Source organism: Bombus huntii, chromosome 1, assembly GCF_024542735.1.
Source record: "Bombus huntii isolate Logan2020A chromosome 1, iyBomHunt1.1, whole genome shotgun sequence".
NCBI classification, from domain to species: Eukaryota; Metazoa; Arthropoda; class Insecta; order Hymenoptera; family Apidae; genus Bombus; species Bombus huntii.
In genome coordinates, this window is record NC_066238.1 from 4,189,416 (window position 1) to 4,209,584 (window position 20,169).

The 20,169-nt window shown below is 36.9% G+C and overlaps 1 protein-coding gene across 1 annotated transcript in view; it reads left to right on the top strand.

The window, feature by feature from the left end:
* LOC126870707 (UPF0489 protein C5orf22 homolog) overlaps window positions 1-20,169 on the top strand; it is a 419,981-nt gene that overhangs the window by 101,578 nt on the left and 298,234 nt on the right. The window contains exon 2 of the mRNA XM_050628660.1: window positions 3,385-3,579. Coding sequence (XP_050484617.1) covers window positions 3,385-3,579 — 195 coding nt within the window. The remainder of the gene's footprint in view (window positions 1-3,384; window positions 3,580-20,169) is intronic.

Genomic DNA, 20,169 nt, shown 5'->3' on the forward strand with positions numbered 1-20,169 from the left:
AATCTGTTTTATTGCCAGACTTGTTAACATTCAAGTGTATTTATCAATGCTTATGACTTGTAACTTACGTATGACTTATAAAATTTCATTAATAATATTAGTTCGAATTTACAAGACCGTCGTAATAATCAAGATTTTACTGTATCTACAATAAACGACCAAATGTAAAACCTAGAACAAACATGAATATAAAACGACTGAAATTCAAAGACCAAACCAAACTAAAATAAAAATCAAACTTAACAGGTTTCTCGTATGTCGAAAACGAAGGAAGCAAGGAAACCGATATAACAAGAATATTTAAACATCGTGCACTGGTCTCTCTCTTTCCTGTGCGAACGTCACAGAAATGTCTACGCGTGTTGTGCCAGAGCTGTTGGTTTAAGCGCAACGGGGATTCCGTAAGAGTCCTTTGTCCTTCCTCGATCCCAGTCAGGAACACCCTGGCCGGTTCGGTTCGCATAAACGGGAAACGGGTTTCAGTCAGAAAGAGCTTTGGTAGTTCAGCGTAAAAGAACGGTGCTTTGTCACGAGGACAAGCAGAGCAAAAAAAAAAAAAAAGGAAAAAATAGAAGAGGAAGAGAGAAAGAAAGAAGAAACGAACACACCTTTTTCAATCGGTCTCTCTTCTGCTAAAATAGTCCGGACGTTCCTCTTTCTTCTTCTTCGTCTTATCCTTTCTCTTTCCAACTTGCTCTCTGTTGCAAGGAGAAGGAGCGAAGGGCAACCAAAAAGCTGATGTTAGGCGAATGCAAATAAATGCGCATACGGAGGACCGACCATTCTGCAGCGTGCTTCTAATGTTTGCCCAATGCGGTTTCGCTGTGCATGCTTTTCGGATTTTTGCAGGGAACACTTGGCTCTTTTTTAGCAGGAACTTTTGGGAAAAAATTTGCCAGAGAATAGAGTGACTCTTTGTTGGTTTGGAGTGGGTTTTTGAAAGGTTTGATTTGTAAGGGTTGTTTTCTCCAATCTTTTGTCAACGGTATGTCGTAGAATATTTTCGAAAGAATAAATGGAATTCGTTAAATTAGCGGGTAGTTTTCGTGTACTCTCGGGCGTTTTACACTGTTGGGAACGACAGATTAATTTGTTTATTAGTGGCGATAGTAATCGCGTAAACTTGCGTTTGAACGTATTCGGTATTAATTTCTCTTTAGGGTCTTAATTACGGTATGCTGCGTTTGTATTAAATAATAAAATTCGTAGATCGATAAGTACAATTGCAATAAAATATTATCTGATATTTTGATATGTGGTAACAACTTAACGTTAAATTGTTTTATATTCCATATTGTTAATTATTATTTCAATCTGAAATTACAAACAGTGAATATATAATAAATTTGAATATAAATGTCTATGAATATGTGAAGAAGTAAAATATTGCCTGAATCGGAAAATAGTATATTCTGTTTCGTAAAAGTGGATTAAATTTTTAATTTCACTTAACATGTAGCTAAAATATTTATTATTTCACGTTGTAAAATTTCAAGCGAGACGTGGTCAACTGATCGAAGTGGTTAATATGTAAACCACTCGGAAATTAAACTGATCAATTACGTTTTCTGACAAGTGTTTATTTTTAGTATCACAGTATATAATTAGCGTTTAATCCTTCAAAGATCGAACGATTAATATTGGTGTAGGAGGGCACTTTGATTTTTATATGTTTATATGTATATGAACTTCCGAGAAACGAAATTAATCTCTACTCTTTGTATATTTCTAGATTTCGTTGCACAAGAACATAATTAATGTACAGTTTTCAAGAAAAAGACGACCTATTTCCATAAATTTATTCATCATAAGGAAGTGGCATAAATAATAATAAATTTTAAAGTTAATGAAATAATTTTCATAACATCATCGCTATCCTCTACTTTTAATTTATACGGCTGGCCAATGTGACTTCCGAACAGTTCATACATTAACTTATAATACATAAATAAAACAGCTAAAAGAAAAATTAAATTTGTAAACATACAATTAACATACGGTTCTCATAAAAACAAAAAACTATACCAAGTTTTAAGAACAACTTATATCATCCAAGTATGTACACATATTTGTACGCTTATAAAATGTTCAATAGATCGTTAGGAATACTTCAAAATAACTCGATATTTAATCAAAATAATATTAGAAAAAACAAGTCGATGCTCTAAATTCTTTTTAAATAGCGTCGCCCCGGTCACGCTTGACAAAATTGCATTGCACCGGTTCTGATCAGTTTCATCCACAGGTTTGGCGCGAGGATCGAAACGAAAAAAAAGAAGGAAAGAAAAAAACGGGGACGGTAATTAAATTTCATTACGCGATCACTCGAGACAGCAGTAGGAAAAACACGACAGCCGGCCTATCGAAGGTCCCGTATTAAACGTTTGAGAGCCGCTGACCATAGTGATCGTTGTTGGCTTTGCTTTCGAAACCTCCACCCCCTCGATCGACATTCGCAACCCCTCCGCGGAGCATGGCAGCGAGCGCCGCTCGCGTTTCATTGTTGTGAACGCATGCAAATTGCGATCCCGGTGCCGGGACGAGTATCAATTCTAACAGGATTAATTCGAGTGCAGTCATTGTTTTTTGCGCGACACAAAAAGCCCACCCCTCTTTTTGCAACGATGGCCAGCGTTTAGCCTCGTTTCGAACAATATCCAACCCGTCTGGTCCGGCCTAGAATCTCTAACTCCCCTGCGGGAAAGAAATGCCGGCTTTCGAAATTGCGATCAATGAGTTGCAAAATAAGGCTTGAGCGTGTGATGGATAGTGGTTGGATCGTTTGTGATCGATTCGAATGTTTCTCGATTTATAGTACTTTTTCTTTCGTATTTTCTTTTTTGGAGAATAAGAAAAAATGAAATGGTGGATTTGTTAGATTGTGTGCAAATATTTTTTATGAATTAAATGGTTGTAATTGAATGTTTTTATAAAATATAGAAAAAATTAAGTATAATATATTTGGTACAATGTGATGATATAATATTTTTATTATGTGTAATAAAATATTTCTTATGAATAAAATGAATGTAACAAAATATTTGTGTAATTTGTTGTTGCTTTTATAAAACGGTTCTATAAAATGCTTCATATCTCATTATATAAAGTGATTTCATTAAGTGTTATAAAATGTTGGAGACGGAACGATGAGATGTATTTTATTTTTAAAGAAATATTTTAAATATAAGAGCACGGATAAAAATCTTGGACATAATAGAAATAATAGAGATCTTTTCCTCGGCAAATATTTTGATCCTCTTGTAGGTAGTTTTAAATATCGTTTTGAAGACGAGAATCTTTTTTAACATTTTTTCTATTCGATAAAAGTCAGGATAGTAGAAGTGTCAATATAATTTTAACGAAATCGAAACTTTTGTGTTTCAGAAAGATGATTTTACCGCAATTAGTTCTGCTTTGCGTCAATATCTTCCCGAGCGGAATACACCATATATTTTAGACATCGATCTGGACTTCTTCAGCACCAAGAATCCTTTCAAATCTCTACATGATCGTATAAATCTCTACGAGAAACTCGCACCCCTCTACGCTTTCAATCGGCCTAACTCAACAGATCCTGAGGTGAGTACACAGAGACGCATGGCAAATCATATTACTTACACTTGCTTTGTTAAAATAGTGCAATATTTTTATCTACATACGTACCATCGTTCGTAAGTAATTAGAAGACTTAGAAAAAATTGACTTATTAAAATCTTCAACATTATTTCGTTTGGAATCATAAAATATATAAAACAACCCTATATACTTTAGAATTAAATTTCTTCTCATTATGATTACTATAATTACAAAAATATTTATATAATTTTTACTCCGTCGCTGATAAATTTTAATATTTTCATTATTAAACGCCTCATTGTGTTTCTCATTCCTTGGCCTCGTACATTTTATAAATGAATACATAATTCAAACTGTTTTTCGTTTAGTTAATAATCTGGATGAATTATCACGTTCCGTATGAGATTAACTAGCTATGCTACTTTTAATATCAGATTAACCAGCCCTAATACTTACGAGCACGGCTGCATGTCTATGGCTTTATATTACATACACGTATGTCTTGATAATTTCACAAAACGATCGCATACAAAAGTATCGTACGATTCCATAAAAAATCCGTGCACTTAAAATATCGGACCTACATCATTCGATCTAATGATTAACATACCTCTCTTATCACTTCCGCGGATCAATTAATTTTATAAACGCGCAAATAGCTTGCAAAACACAAGATACAGGTCTACACGCATACTTGCATAAATTGTACCGTGCAACCGTAACACTGGTCCAACAGCAAATTGACTTCACAACTCACCTAAACTGAACAAAAAAAGACGAAAAAGTATAAAGGAACAGGGTCTGAAACGCGATCGGCGCGTTAAACGCTGCCATCTCGTATCAGATCGGTCGGAACCGGATTCGAAGAATGGGGGGTCCCACGATTTAATTGCGGCTACGTCGAGAGGCAAGACGCGAAATCCCTCTCTCTCTCTCTCTCTCTCTCTCTCTCTCTCTTTCCCATTCTCCTAGATGATCGCTCGTAAGCCAAGCCAGTTCGAACTAGAGCTGAATTACACGGTGAACAACGAGCCCCTGGGCCAAAGACGGAATTTCGCGATGCTGAGAGCCAGCTCATAGAAGAGAGACTAAACTAGTAGAAGGAGAGAGAGAAAGAGAGACAGAGAGGGTGGCGGGATATGTACTGGCAACGAGCGGAAGATTTGCGAATAATTAGGTGGGCCGACAATAGCCGGGGTCCCGTAGCAGACCGGATACACAATGTGGCCTGCCACCAGCGGGATAATAGACAGAGAAGAACGACTCTATGGGGTTTTAGGATTCGACGGACATAATGGCACTGGCCCATTGTCTACCTAGCTGCAGACTGCCAACATCCGCTTTCGAGGGCGGCTACGTCGGCTCATCTGCATGCCAGCCTTCAACCCTTCGAGTGTTTGGTTTCCAGCATCGTGGATGCAAATTTCTATCCTCGCGGATCCATCCTCCCGATGTTCGATTGCCATCGATCACGTGAAACGGTATACGCTACGCTGTACCGGAGGTACCAAATCGCCATTGTTCTTAGAGAAGGGGAAATGGGGTGGGTGGTGATTTCGTGGTTATACGTCTAAAATCGGTTTAAAGTCGCTCTCTGCGCTGTTGGTTCTTGCGATTTCGGGATCTGTATTGGAGAGGATTTCTGATGGTTTCGATATATGTATCGGCCGGATGATAGGTTTTGATAGGATCTTTTGGTTGCTATCCATGTTAAAAAACTTTCTAAATATCATAGAAGAATATATTGATATTATTCTTCTCTTTTTTTTTTATTTAATAATTATTCTATTCAAATGTATTAAAGTAATTAAACTTTTTATGTATAATGTACTGTAGGTAATGTAGGGTTGATTCATCTTCATAAGTGTTATTTTCAACTGCTCTTGTTCTTGGATAAGAGGAAATGATTCGTTGGTTGTATGTCTACACTGAGTTTAAAGTTGTTCTTTACGGTATTAATTCTTGCGATTTTCTACGGATCTGTATCGAAGATGATTTTAGATGGTTTCCATATGTCGGGTAATAAGAATTTCTATTAAAATTGTTTGATCGATGATGATCATGTAAAATACTTGGAAACTTGTGAAAGAGTGATCACAAAGATTCTAACGAATTAGTAATCATTCTTTATACGAAACACGCTCATCTTAAGAAAATTTCATCTATCTTTTACGAGTTTTCTTCGTCAACCTCATCAAATCGATGCTTATTGTTTGCAAGACGCTATATCTTAACATTTTAAGAAAATCGCTTCAGAAAAACTTGATTCATCTTCTATAAACTTCTTTCATTTACATCATCAAATCGATACTTCCTGTTCGACAGATTTTTCTTGATATCTCAGAATAATTATCTCCTGGAAATATGGTGCAGTCGCAGTTGAACCTTTTTCATCTGCACAAAAGATACATCTCGACAATCAAGCATAGAATTTTTCTTCCGTTAAACCGTTTCAAGATCTTCAAACGATACCAAACCGTAGCACGGAACGTTCATAGCGATCGTTACGGATCCATGTCACAATGCACGATCTTCCAATTAATAATTCACGAAGTAAATCAGCGAAACCGTGACTCGTCCATTCATCCGACAATCCTTCAACTCTCCTCTGTACCCGGGTACTTCTCACGAATTTCCATGCGATCCCTTGGAGCGTACCGCGACCCACTTTGTGCGCCGATCCGCAAACGTCGATCCGTCCGATCCACGACTTCTCACGAATTTCCATGCGACCGTTCCTCCAACGAGCATTCGTTCGGATCGTCTCGATCGTAGCCAAGGAAAAAGATATCCGTCCTCACCGTGGGATTTTCAGTGGCAAACCCGCAACGAAATATCGTACGACGTCGTTATGCTAATTCGCCCGGTCCGGTTAAATGTGTGCCAGCTTCTGGAGCTGGCTTTGGAAAAAGAGTTGGACCCTCTTTTATGGGCCAACAACGCGGACTCACCCGTTCATGCTGTTAGCGCTTCTCGTGCATAAAATCACGCGTGCAGAGACACGGACGCGAGTCTGTCCGCGTGTGCACGCACGGTAGATGCCTCGCTCGATCTAATGTATGCGGGCACGCCGTGCTACCTGTCTTACCCTGAGAACTCGACGCCGCATTGTGATTGTAATCGCCGGCTCTGCAGGTCAGCCCGCGGCCTAACTGGGGTCAGGGTCATTTCTGAATTATTTAAATTACGCAACCCGCCCTCCTTCCTCGGCAGACAAGTTTACAAGCGCGTGTGTATGCTCGCGTGTATGTACAGGGCGTATAGTAATCGAAGAAGGTATAGCAAGAGGTGATTTATGATGAAAAAAAAAAAATAGGTCGAAAATGTTGGATAGAATTTTTGCGTATGGTGCTTCGTTTTGGAGAAAAGCGATTTCGATAATCTGCTCGGTACACGTTGTCGATTGTGACATTAAGTTTTAACTTTCTACGTTGTTACGTTCTACGTTTTTACGTTCTACGTTTCTACGAAATTCTGTCTACGTTGGTTTTATTAAACCAGTAATGTATTATTATATGTATATTTACTGATAATAATGGGAGTATTAGGAAGAATTATGAATTATGAGAGTAGAAGAATTAAATGATACAGGTAGTACATTACAAGGACTGTATGTATAAATATTATCATCGATGTGTTTAGGACACTTTCTACATCGATAAAATTGATCTTTAAACATAATACATAGCCCTACCTTATTTACGAAATCGTTCGAGTCGAATACGATAAAAGAGACTTATAGCACTGATCAACTGAAAGTATTATAGCAATATAATATAAACACGAGCAGAAACAAAATTTGTCAAGTTGAAAAGAATTAATACATGTGTACTCGACGGAAATTGAAAATTGTTTTGCTCGAAGACGAAGCCTAAAAAACGAAAACATTATTTTACATTTTCCACTTATTTTTTTCATGAAGAATTATCCTTTGCTCATTTGTGATTCTCGGACACCCTGTATATGTGTGCAACGCGACAGCGTCCGCTCTATCTATTGTTGTACAGTAATTCATCGCGAGCTAAACGAACACAGGGGCAGTAGAAAGGTGCAAAAAGAGGGGTAGAAAGACGTCTAAAGAAAGAAACATGGGGAGACCTTTAGTACGATAAGGAACCATGGATGGGATTCGAAGGTGCCTCGTTTGATGATTCTTATTCGTTGATTGATGATCAATGTCGATGAGATTCGGGCAGGATGTTTATGTGAGAAAGAATTTTCAAGATGTAGGGTATAGATGGTAGGATTCTTTGATTATGGTAATTCTTTTTTGGGATGGAAAGGAGAGACGGGATAGGAATGTTGTTAAAGGGGGATTTAGTGAGCAAGGTTGCGGATGGGGAGACGGAAGCGAGTTTTTGGGTCAAGATGTTGGACGGATTAAAGGTATGTTTGCTAAAAATGAAGTTCGTCGTGTTACATAGCTGCAGGATTTGATATAGTTTACATATGAAATGCAAAAAATACTTTTATCCGGTGCATATTCTTAGACATAATTCTTCGACATAAATATTTCGCAATGAATAATGGGCAAATAATCGAAGATTGTATGAGTTATAACAAATTTATTATAATACTAAAATGTTAGGATAAAATTCTATACTTAATCTGTAATTGAATAAAAAGTATAAAATATTTACACAAGTTTCTAAAGGAACTCCCGCCATATTTACTATTTAATACAATTTATTGAAGTATGATTCTTGTTAAAATTAAACATTTTACTATACATGCAATTAATTGACATTTTCCGATTAAAATCTTCGATCTACGAGATGAAATCCATCGGGTCACCTCCTCGAGTGTACCATTCATACTTTCAGCAATTTTCGTATCACTTTTTATAAATTTAATCTCGTAAAGAAGAAATTTAACCTCGTAAGAAAATCGCACGAACGTTCTGATTATTCATAACGACCAACGATGAAGTTTTCATGCTTTTACTGTAAATCTTCTTAACATATAATATTCCTCGTTTGTAATAAATTTCTTCTTTATGTGGTTCGGTACAAAAGAAGCATAAAATTTAATAAGTTATGTTATATAATGTTACATGCTTCCTGCTATCACATTCAAATTTTAAAGACATATCATTTCGTATGCTCCAACGCTTAATAGCGGGAAGAATCTTTCATAAAATTTTTCCATGACCTCGTGAAAAATCATTTTGATTAAATTATAAATATCAGGTCATTCAGGATCCACGGTTGATCGAAGACACGTTTGAATATCAATTGATCGGCTTATCGAGGTTGATCGAATCCTTTCGGTACCGATTCTTTTTCTCAGGATGGAAGTCGCGATGCCCCACCGGGATCCCAACGAAAGAAGAAATGACACGAGCGGGGGGTCCAGTATGCAAAACGGGCCCGTTTTCCGGCCTCCCTGAATATTGATGTGTAGCCGGCTATGCAAATGAGCGTGAGAATGCAGCTCGTGCCGGATGGTGACGCGAATAGACGAACCGGAAGTAAGCCAGTACCCCGCCTTCTCCCTTCTTGTGGCATGCCCTTTCTTTCGGCGAGGTCGAATTATAGTCGTTGACTTTTCTTGCCGGTACGAACCTTCCAGAGAGTAGCAATGCGATTTATTAAAGCCGTTCTAGCTTTTTTCCCACTCGATGCACCGGAGTGCCGTTAGAAGTGTGCCTTGTTTGCTTCGTTCGTGATTAATATCAAGCTATTATTGTGTAAGATGGAACATACGCATGTATACCTATAGGTTATTTGTACTGTGTCTTTCCAGCCTAGACGTCATTGACGTCTCCCTTCCTTTTTTCCAAAAAGATTGGAGTTTTTTACAAATAAAATTGTTCCGTTCTGAATTTTATTATCCAGGTACGCGATTAATGTTCAATTACGTGATGTAAAATCATATGGATGGCGATGGTAGCCCTTTACCTTCTGAAAATGTTCTATGAACTGTTATATTCTATTGTAAAATATCGATATTATATTATGGAAAGATATGTGTTTAGCAGTCATCCCCTTTGTAATATTACGCAACAGTTACATAATCCAACGTGAAATTCCTAACTGCTTTTACAAAACTGTATTAAATTCACTATCGTCAACAACTCATGTTAAAAAACGAAAAAAGAATACTTTTTAACTCGATCGTAGTGATAACGCTACCTCTAAGCTATCTAAAAGGAATCACGCTAAGGTACATCGACCTAGATTCGTTCGTTCCAAAATAACGAAGCACATAGGAATCGTTTTCACGCGTAAATCGTTATCGGAATTCGTGGAGCAATAACGGCGAGTCTCGTAGAGGATTTCGTCTCTTCGGGGCCAGCCTTCGGCTCGTTCCACTTAGCGACGTTCACCCCGTTGAAATATCTGCATGAGGCTGCGGCAATACGAAGCCTCGAAACAGGACGGAGATAAACAACGTGGAATTAAATATACAATAAAGCGTGCGATCCTGGACAGCAAAAGGGCGTGGTGGGGGTGGAAAAGAAGCGAAACTGCTTTACCGGCTGCACGTTCTAGCGGCGACATTTCAACCTCCCCCCAACCGCCCCCACACCATAGACTGGCAACCGCCCGCATAAATAAATCCAATTGGCTCGAATAAAATGTACGAAACGAAGTCGCGCCAATGGCCGGGTATGTATTTTATTTTCTCTCGTTTTCCTTTCCACCCCGTGTCAGCCAGCCAGCCAGCAACCCGGCTGTTTCCTCCATCCCCTCCTCTTAGTCTCTCTCTCTCCTTTTCTTCGTCCTCCTTCACAGCACACCGCTACATCGACTGCTCTGTCGTAGCGGCACAGTAGGATAATTCAATCGTGACTTTTCACGGATTTCCCATCGAAGGAAACACGCCAGTTACGCGGCGGAAAGTATTCGTTTTCTCGTCCTCCTAGACGTTCGTTCTTTAAAATACTCAGGAAGGTTTTTCTCTGCTCGTGGTTATCTTCGTTTCGTGCTCGTCTCTTCCTCGATGAGTTTCCAGGCGTCTGCAAATGGCTGAGAGGTTTTTGATGTAGTTCGCGTTGATTCGCTGGCTGATGGCCTCTACGTTTTGTCTAAATCGTTTGTATGGAATTCATCTTTATGTTGAAATGGTTAATGCGCGAATGATTATTATCTGACTGTAGTAATTGATCTTTTCTAAGTATATTATTCAGCAGATTCGAGTGGAAGTTCAGCTTCTTCAAAATCATAAGCGAGCTTACCATACGATAATATGTCAACGTTGCTGCTTTCTGTTATTCTTGGGGATAGTTTTCGATTTGCAACTTATACTTGTTGAACATTAAGCTGAAATTAATATAAAATTGGTAATCCGAAATCCGTTCAACAACGCAAATAAGAAGTTAACGTGATAAAAGTTAGAATTTTCTTTTTCATTTAAAACTATCACTACCCATAAAATAATTGAAACGAATCGTACAATGTAAGGTTTAAAGCTTCCTCTTGTTCGTCAAAGTTCCTATTTCTTGTCCATAATACAAGATAAACTCACTTCATAAATATCCATACACTGACGTTATACATAAAAATACGAATGTTTCGTATCGCAAGAAAATACCATAGCCGTTTCCTTCAATGACCCTCCGTAATCACGGAACACACGAGCCTCTTTAAAACGGCCGGACGAAAACTGGATCACGCGGAGGGAAGATTTCTTCATTGGCAAGGGGAATCTCGTTGAGGTAGGTCACTCTCGTAATTACCTTCTCTCACGGAAGTGGCCCGCGTGACCCTTCTCAAGGTCGTTCCTTCATCCCCTACAATTAAGCCCTCCGACAATTAAATCGATAAAGCCGCGAAGGCGCCCTTTATACCGCTGTTACCGCGACATTTATGCGTAACAAGCCTTACCCTTTCCCCTTCCACTTCTCTGTTTTTACGACGAACCGCCGAAATTGCAGCACGTCGTTAAGATCAACCGTCAATCCTATTTAATAACACTTTGCCAGCCTCCCCGCGCGTAATTTTCGATCGAATATCACGATCCTTGAGAGTCTAATCGAAGTAAGATGGCAAGTTAATAATGGAAGATTTCAATGCGTTTCTTCAGGCAAAAATTATTCGCAACAGATAATTTTGGAAAACTGTGGGGTTGTTTGAATAATCGATTGGTTTGTTTCGATCGTTGAAAAATTTAACGATCGATTTTTAGAACTTTGTGATGAATTTATAGCGGCTTGAAAAAAATTACCATTATAAGTACAATATTGAATTTATTATAGGATTTACATATCAATTAATTAGCTCCAAGTACGTTAAATTTCGTATCGTCTTGTAGAATCTTCGTATGATTATAGAAATATGATACTATGAAAATGAAATGTAAAAAATCTAATAAAGAAGAGTCTTCGTGGGAAAATAAAGGTATGTAACGGTATGTAAATTTAATTCTCTTACAAATATTTTTTTTTTTTTTTTGGCCATTGCATGGTCTACAGATAGATAAACGCAATTATTTTCTTATAACAGAACGTGAGTAAAGAAGTGTTGGAAGCAAAAGGTAGGATTAGTATTGCATTGGTAAGAATGTTATGTCGATTTTATTGTGAATGCGAAGTTGTCTTTGAAATGAAATTGAATAGATATTGTTTATGGAAGAAAGGCTGACAATACATGTTGTATTTCATTGTTAGGAAATCCAAGTTAACAACGAGTAACCAAATGGAATACACTTCGTTCCATTGGTGGAATTAAACGATGTCGATGAAAAACTCGTAAACGCAAAACTGTCATAAACCATGTTATGACTAGTTTTCTGTGGAACTTATAATGTCGTAACTTTAATCGGTGGAAATAACGTTTCATCATTAGAAAGAAATTAAAATATCTCTATTTATGAAATTCAAATATTCAACTGATAAATAAGACCATTAGTCAAGAGAAAGTTATTGCACAAGAATTGGTTATTAAAGCCGCTGGTCGTTAAACACCATTTAAAAGTAATTTAAGAAACTATTCGCTTCTCACCTAGTATAATATATTCCTCATAAAGATTACAAAATATTTCATAATTAGAATACTTCCTTCGTTTCAAAATACCGTTTTCCTTTCGCTTTCCTTTCTCTTTTAATACACTATGATCCCTTTTAATAGTTCCTATACGAATGGAGACCAAGCAGTTTTGAAATTTACCGATTAATTCCACGTCGCGGGACTGTCCCTTTATTTGGCCATGGGATTGAATATATTTTTTCTCACCGTATCGAACATTTCAAAATCGATTGCTTAGAAAATTTCACAGATTCGTCGGGTAGTTTTAAGAGATTTAGTACGGAAATGATCCGCATATCCTTCGTTACGAAAAATAAAATTCCTAACTTCCGTTCTCTTATCGTTAGTTCTATCATCAAAATATGTAAAAACCTACTTCCTAAACTATACTCTACTTCCTAAAAAAGAGTCAAATTCATGCAAACCCCTAATCAAAAGTCAAACGCACAAACAATCTAAAAAGTCTCTGGCATGTTATCAAAGATCACCAAAGAGGGCCAAGGTCTGTTAACTCTTACCCGGACAACGAAACTGATAAGGGAGCAGGAATATTTGGGAAAAACCGGATAAGAACCAACACCGCCATCTGTTATGGCTGATAAGAACGAGGGGTTTCTTCGCAGTTTCCGGATAAGCCGCACAGACCGGGGGTGACGTGACGAGCGACGCCGACGCCGACGCCGACGCCGACGCCGACGCCATGTGTCCAAAATGGCCGCGGATCGTTAAACGGTCACGCGCAAGCTCCCCAGGGGTGGTGGGACAGAGGGGGTTGGTTTTAGGGGTGTCCTCGCTTCTTAATAGGATCGAAGAATAGTTACGCCGTCAGATCCACGCAGTTACGCGAAACACCGTTTCAGGATGCGTTTCCACCAGTAATTGTACAGAGAAAATGACTCAGAACCCTTTTGACGTCTCTCGCTTTGGTATTCCGAAGCTTCCATTCATGCGAATACAAGGAATACTACTTGCGAGGTTTGAAATTGCGCGTTATCTGATTTTGTATGGATCAACATTTCGAAGATTGTTTCTTTTTCTCGGTCTTCTTCTTTTTGTAGAATTTTGTGTTGCTTTTATGTTGGACTTTTATTGGATGGATTGGATAATTTTATATTGCATGTAGAATAATTTTTAAGAAAAGGGTTAAAGAAAACTAGGAGGCTGATGTACATTGATGTACATTTGTTGAGAGGATAATATGAGAGTTTTCTAAGAACTTTCTAAGAAATTATGTAAAGAAAGTTTCTTCTTTTTTAATTTCCTATCTTTGGAGGAATTTCAATTTTTTCAAATGAATATTAACATCGATTATCGTATTGTCTTACTATATGAAAAATTATTGTACTTAAAAATAAGATACAGAGAGAATAACGATTGTGTTAAGTAATAAGGTGCAAAAAGATAATGAAATGATCATTGCATTACAACTCTTGGATTAAACATTTGTAGCTTCTTTAACACTTGACTAACGTTATAATCGACTTCGTTAATTGAAGTAAAGATTGTTGCATGACCGCTTTAATTTACAATTAAGGAAATAAACGATAGAAGTCGCTTATTTGAAAAATGACTGAACTTAAAACAGTCACAATATGTACATTAGTACGTGCATACGTTAATTGTAATTGTATAGTACGTGCATCATTTAATAGACCTGAAACTAGAGAGAACTGAAGAAACATTTTTAATAAACCCGTCCGTTTGAGGAATAAGCTCAATCAATTTTTATCTCTTTCGCGACCATGTTTACCAGACGAGTTGCTGATTTTTTTGCATTCTTTCAATGTTCGCTGAGATTCGAGGCAGACAGCAATTCATTACGCGAGCAGCCGGCAAATGGAGAACTTTCATTTCGAGGATAATAGAATACGTATATAGATACGAATATTAATCGGCTCGTACGCGCAAATACCTATTAGCAAACATCGCGGATATACCGTTTATTGACGGCCGAACAAGCTCTCTCAGCGCTTACACATTGTTTAATCGTCGAAATATAATACGTATCCATAAAGCCAAAGGGTGAAGCTTCGCTTTCATTGTCCCTGTCGAATACCTAAAAATCGAATTGTCCCTCGTGCATTGAAAACGAGCCTTGAACAAACGGTCTGGCTTTTAAAGTAAACGATCCGACACCGGAACGTGAAATTGTTTTATCCCGAAACTTGGAAATCTTTTTCCCGTTATATCATTTTTCAAAAAATAATGATAAAGTATTATCGTGAAATATGATATATATTTATATATCTTATATATATATATATGACAAACTCTATATGACTGTGTAATAAAATAGCGAAGAATTCAATATGAGTAATTTAAAAAATAGTTATTCACAAGACTTCTCGAGTTTCTGGTATCAAACACAAAACACACGCGTAATATCAATTTTGTATCAGAAATAAAAATGAATTTGAAATGTGAAACAAAATTTATAGCGTGGTATTTGATTATATCCCCGAGCCTGTCTCGGGATACGCTGTTAAAACATTATTTTGTAAGTGTGAAATGTCGGATATCTTGCGGAATATCTTGAGGATGCTTCTAAAGATTTTACGAAGAAATAGAAAACTTTTCTTCAAAGTACTTAAATCTTTCAGAGTTCGTAAGTATACTAATTTACCATTACTCTCCTTCTTTCTCCATGCACTGATAAATCCAAACGAAAATGCATTAATTAATAGGAGACGTGACATTTCTTCGATTAAACGACACATTCAATTAATAAATGTGGAAGAAGAAATTGAGGAGTGTAATTTTAATCGCCATCGATCTAGTTTACTCATGGGGCGTTATCAAAAATTTCGGCTGCTATGCCAAAAATGCTTCCAATTCCAAGAATACCGTAGCGAAAGGGTCAAAGGAATTTCACACATACCACTTCTCTTCTATATCAATCTTCTGTTGTATCATTCGCCAACTCTCGTGAAAGCAACGTTATTCTTCGTTTAACTATACTCAACTTGGATTTTGGTTAGTACAATAGAATCGAACATGCAACATTTTAGAATTGTTAGAAAGATGTTTATTCTAAGATTAACAGCTATACCTTACGAAGCTTTTGTCTGAAAATCGATATGTATTATACAGATTCATAGAAAATATAGTAGAACTTTATTTGAATCCATTAGGGTATAATAATTTACGTAACTGAAGTTATATGTATAGTATAACAAAAGTTCACTGATTCTCTGCGAAACGTGATCCTCTACGAGTGATTTATCGATCGTTCGTATAATAGTTCATTAGAGCACGAGTTCATTTAACCCGAACGTTACTCGACATCGCATTTCGGATATAATACTACAATACGATGTAGGTAATGTAATATTGAATTGCTGCAAATATATTAAAATAGCGCTCATCAGAGCGTTGTCTAAAATTTCGAGCAAAGTTTAGGAACAAAAATCGAGGGACGGTTTGTGAATCTGAGAAACATTTAGAATTCTGACTATTCTCGGTGCAATAGTGTTGCCAATAAATGGCATTCCAATAATCTCTTCGCGTTATATCGCGACAAGACATCCAACGATCGTTTCGCCTTAACATTAAGAGACCGAGTAGCCGCGATCGTCGTCGAAAGTTCGACGACCGGAAACACGATTGTTCGGTAACGACCACCCAACGTGTAAAACGACGTTTCGATGACGAGAAAAAGTTCGCATTCGAAATTCTCGGTAACAACAGTCGGTCGGTGACAGAGAGCTGCTCGGTCGAATTATCATGTAAGCAACGACGCTGATGCGCGTTCCACAGGCCTCGTGGCATCGGAACGGAAGTGAGCATCGGAGATCCGGAGGGAGAGGTGTCCGCGGGGTTCGTTGACCGCGGCCTTGTGTTACGCTTTCTGTCAACCTGACAGAGGTCATCGAACCGGTCACGCTGACTTTTTCGGCGCAAAGGTGGACATTAATCTGAGAAAGGGGTAAGCGCATCCGGCGATGGCGTGTTCGCGCTTTCCGCGTGGATCCTGTCGCACGTTTCTTTCAAGCAGGCGCGTGCGCTCGCATGCCAGTAATTGCAAGTGTACACTTGCAGTTTGCACATGTCAAAGGCGCATTGCAGTTGGGCATCGGTTGGTCGGCACCATCTGATGCTCTCCGAGTTTCTTGCCCCGAGAAAGGGTTTCTTTTCGGTCGAGCCTTCTCATTTGACCGAGCCGATCTAGGGGCTGCTGTCAGAAGTCATTCACCTCTCAGCACAGAGAGAAACCGCGATCTATTGCGTCGGTTTTCGGATGGAATAACGCTACTTCCATTTACTTTTCGTTCTTCGTTTCTTTTAGCTGTGCCGTTCTTGTATTACGTGCTCGAAGCTTGTTGCTTTACGATTAATAATATTTCTTGTAGCAGAAGATTTTTGACGGAATAAATTAGAGCGAGAATGTGATATTCGTTAATGCGATTCGATATTCTGGTATGTCAAGAGTCGAATTAACGGATCGTATGACGAATCGCATCGATTTTATCTTTCGACGAAATATTTAGAGCAAATTGAATCAAATTGGTATTTGACTTTAATTTAATGAACGTCGTTCGATCGAAAAGTCGTATTATCAAGAGCTTTATTATTATTAAATCGTGCAAAGGAATTCATCAGTCTTGTTTCACGATTTTGACGATAAACGATAAAAGAATTAACCATTGTAGTAAGTAATTTCTACAGAGTAGTAATTATAGTTTCAACTATGATATATGCAAAGCTTGTGCAATTGGGAATATTTGAAAATAATTTAACTATTTTATGGCATTGAAGTATTTATCTTAACGAATAGTCGTATAATGTAGACACTGATAAACATCGTAGAATGTTATCTGATTTATTGAACGATCCAGTTTAACTACGTAGTGTGAAAAGATATATAAAATAACTAATATATTTTCTCATTAATATTTAATTCGATTCTCGAAGAAGTTAATTCTCACTTCTAAAAAAAAAGCCTATTTTACCTTTTCTAGGAATGCTATTTTACTTCTTAAATATTTACGTGTTTTTATGTTTATTAAGAACGTGTTTATCACAGTCAGGTTTTAAAAAAAAGTCGATTGATAGCACTAAACCGATGCATAAATAAGAAACTTACGATGCATAAATAAGAAACGAGCAAGCCTCGAAGTAAACGCGCTACTTATTGACTGTGATTATGTCATTAAACTAATTAGAATGATGCAGAATGTTTGTCATTTCGTTAAACTCTCATTAATGACTAGCAAATCACGTCATGCGTCAGAATAGAAAAAATCGTTCTGTTTGTCTGAAGCTGTAAGGACTGATGGCTATCTATGAAAAGACTTGATTGTTCACGCAAGTCGTTGGTATTTTAGTTACCGCATAATGAGGATTCCTCGCAGATTACGAATGCTCATGTTTAACAATCGGTCATTATCCATGACAAATGTTACGTTTCAGAATGAATGGGATTATCGGGAAAATGTTCGTTATTTGCAATCTGCTACGCGAACCATTATCTATGTTCATTATCTATTTGACGAAACAGAAAGATGTTCTCGTCGACGATTTTATTCGTTTTAAAAGTTCCCGGTTTTCGAACGAATACTCTCCATTTTGTTACTATTCGCTGCAACTTGTATTTTCTTTTGTACGATAATTTAAAGTCAACGGTAGTAAACTATGGTGCACTGATAAATTAAAAGTTATAGATTATAAATATTTCTTGTGTATAGGTTTATGTTAAAGAGGATAGTTGAGTGATTTATAATTTGAAAAACGTATTTGTAAAATTCAACTTATTTTATTACTATCCGAAATCAAATTTTCAAATCACTATCCAAACAACGTTAAGAGAAAATACAAGTTTGAAAAATTCAGCTATTTTTCTGTAAGCATATCTAAATGTCAAATTTTCTGCAACTCCAGATTTTCATATGCGAAGATTATCGAAATGAAAAGAAAAATAAGGATGCAATTTATGTTGCTTATAATATGTGTTTAGATTACGACATATTCGTGTTTAAGTGATCGTAAAGTAAATATCGAAAGCTACTATGCCAGAAAGAAAATTCTTAAGTTTCTGCTTATTATACGAAAATCTTTTTATTCCTTGACTGATTCGTATTTTAAGTAGAACATGTTGTACAAACATTGAATAGAATTCCAGGGTTAAATGAACCAGATTCCTTTCGATAAAAACGGTAATACGCAGATGCAGCGATATCACGGATGTACAACAACGTATGCATTAACGACCAATAAGAACGAACCGCGTTGCAACTTCGTCAAGATCGGCCCGTGTGATAATTTGTTAATCATCGAAGCACCCTTATTAATGACGTTCTGCGTTCCCGTTTCTTAATCGCCTTTTGGTACGTAATCGTATTTGAAACAATATCGCCGCTGTTGCTGTCGTAACATGAGTAATTAATTCTGCACATTAACTTTGAGCATCGTGTGGTAAAAAGTACTTTCGTCCAGAACAACGACGAGCGCCGTAAATCGTCGCAAGATACGACTTCTTATTTTCTTTTGTTATCTATGAAATTCGTGATTACGATCGTGTCTTTTCTCAAGCAATTCATTGGAAACAATTGACGAATAATAGATTTCACTTTAAAGAAGCTTCGTTACGCTTTGAAAAGCAGATTCTAAAATCTGAAAGGAAATTCAATGTTGTTTAATTTATAAAAAAGATATTTTCGTTGTGTTATGTTCATATTTATCGATAAGAAGAGTATAAAATTTTTAGAAATATTTTTCTATCGTGTAAAATAAGGATTGGAATAATGGAATTAAATAATTGACATTTTCATAAAATTCGAACTGCTGAGATTACTAAAATTTTTAATGAAACCTCATTGATGTACTGAATATCATAAGTTCTTGTTCAAAATGAGAATTTTACAACTTGAAGGTTGACATGAAGCAATACCTATACAGGACGTCGAATATTCGGAATTACTTCCCAGTTGTATGACTTGTATTCATGCCAAACCTGCCATCAATTTTATTTGACTATTACAAAATCAGTGCTGCAGATATAAATAGTAATTTCTTTCAACTTAATAAATTTCTACGAAAGAAATGTTTCAAGATAATAGAATTATAACTTAACTCTTTTCTTTTAAATCCTTTTTAGATTCTATAAAATGATCTCAAACTTTTGGCCCATAGTGTACAGCATCTAACTAATTATACTCTTCGATATACGAGCACACATACACAAAAATGACATAATTCAGAACTCATAATGATCCCACATTGCAAAATGGGTCTGACGAAAGACTCTATTGATAGACATTCGCGTGGGCGAGTGGTCTTTCTCGTTCCTACCATTTTCGATTGTGTCAACTTCTCCATTTTCAATTATGCCAACAGATAATACTTCTCTGTAGCTGTTACATCCTTCGTTCAAATATCTGTGAAATAATTTCATAATAAATTCAAAGGAAAGTCTAACTTGAATCGAAAAGGAGACATTAAAATTATCGTTAACAGGCCTGTCATTACGAAAACCATTTACTAAATGTCTCGTATCGTTCGTTACTCTAAAACGATGATCTAACAACACTAATCGCAATGAAAAAATCGTACACGAGAGAAAGCAACGATTGTTAATATCGAAGAATACACGATAAAGAAGCATCGAGTCGAGTCATTCGTATTCTTA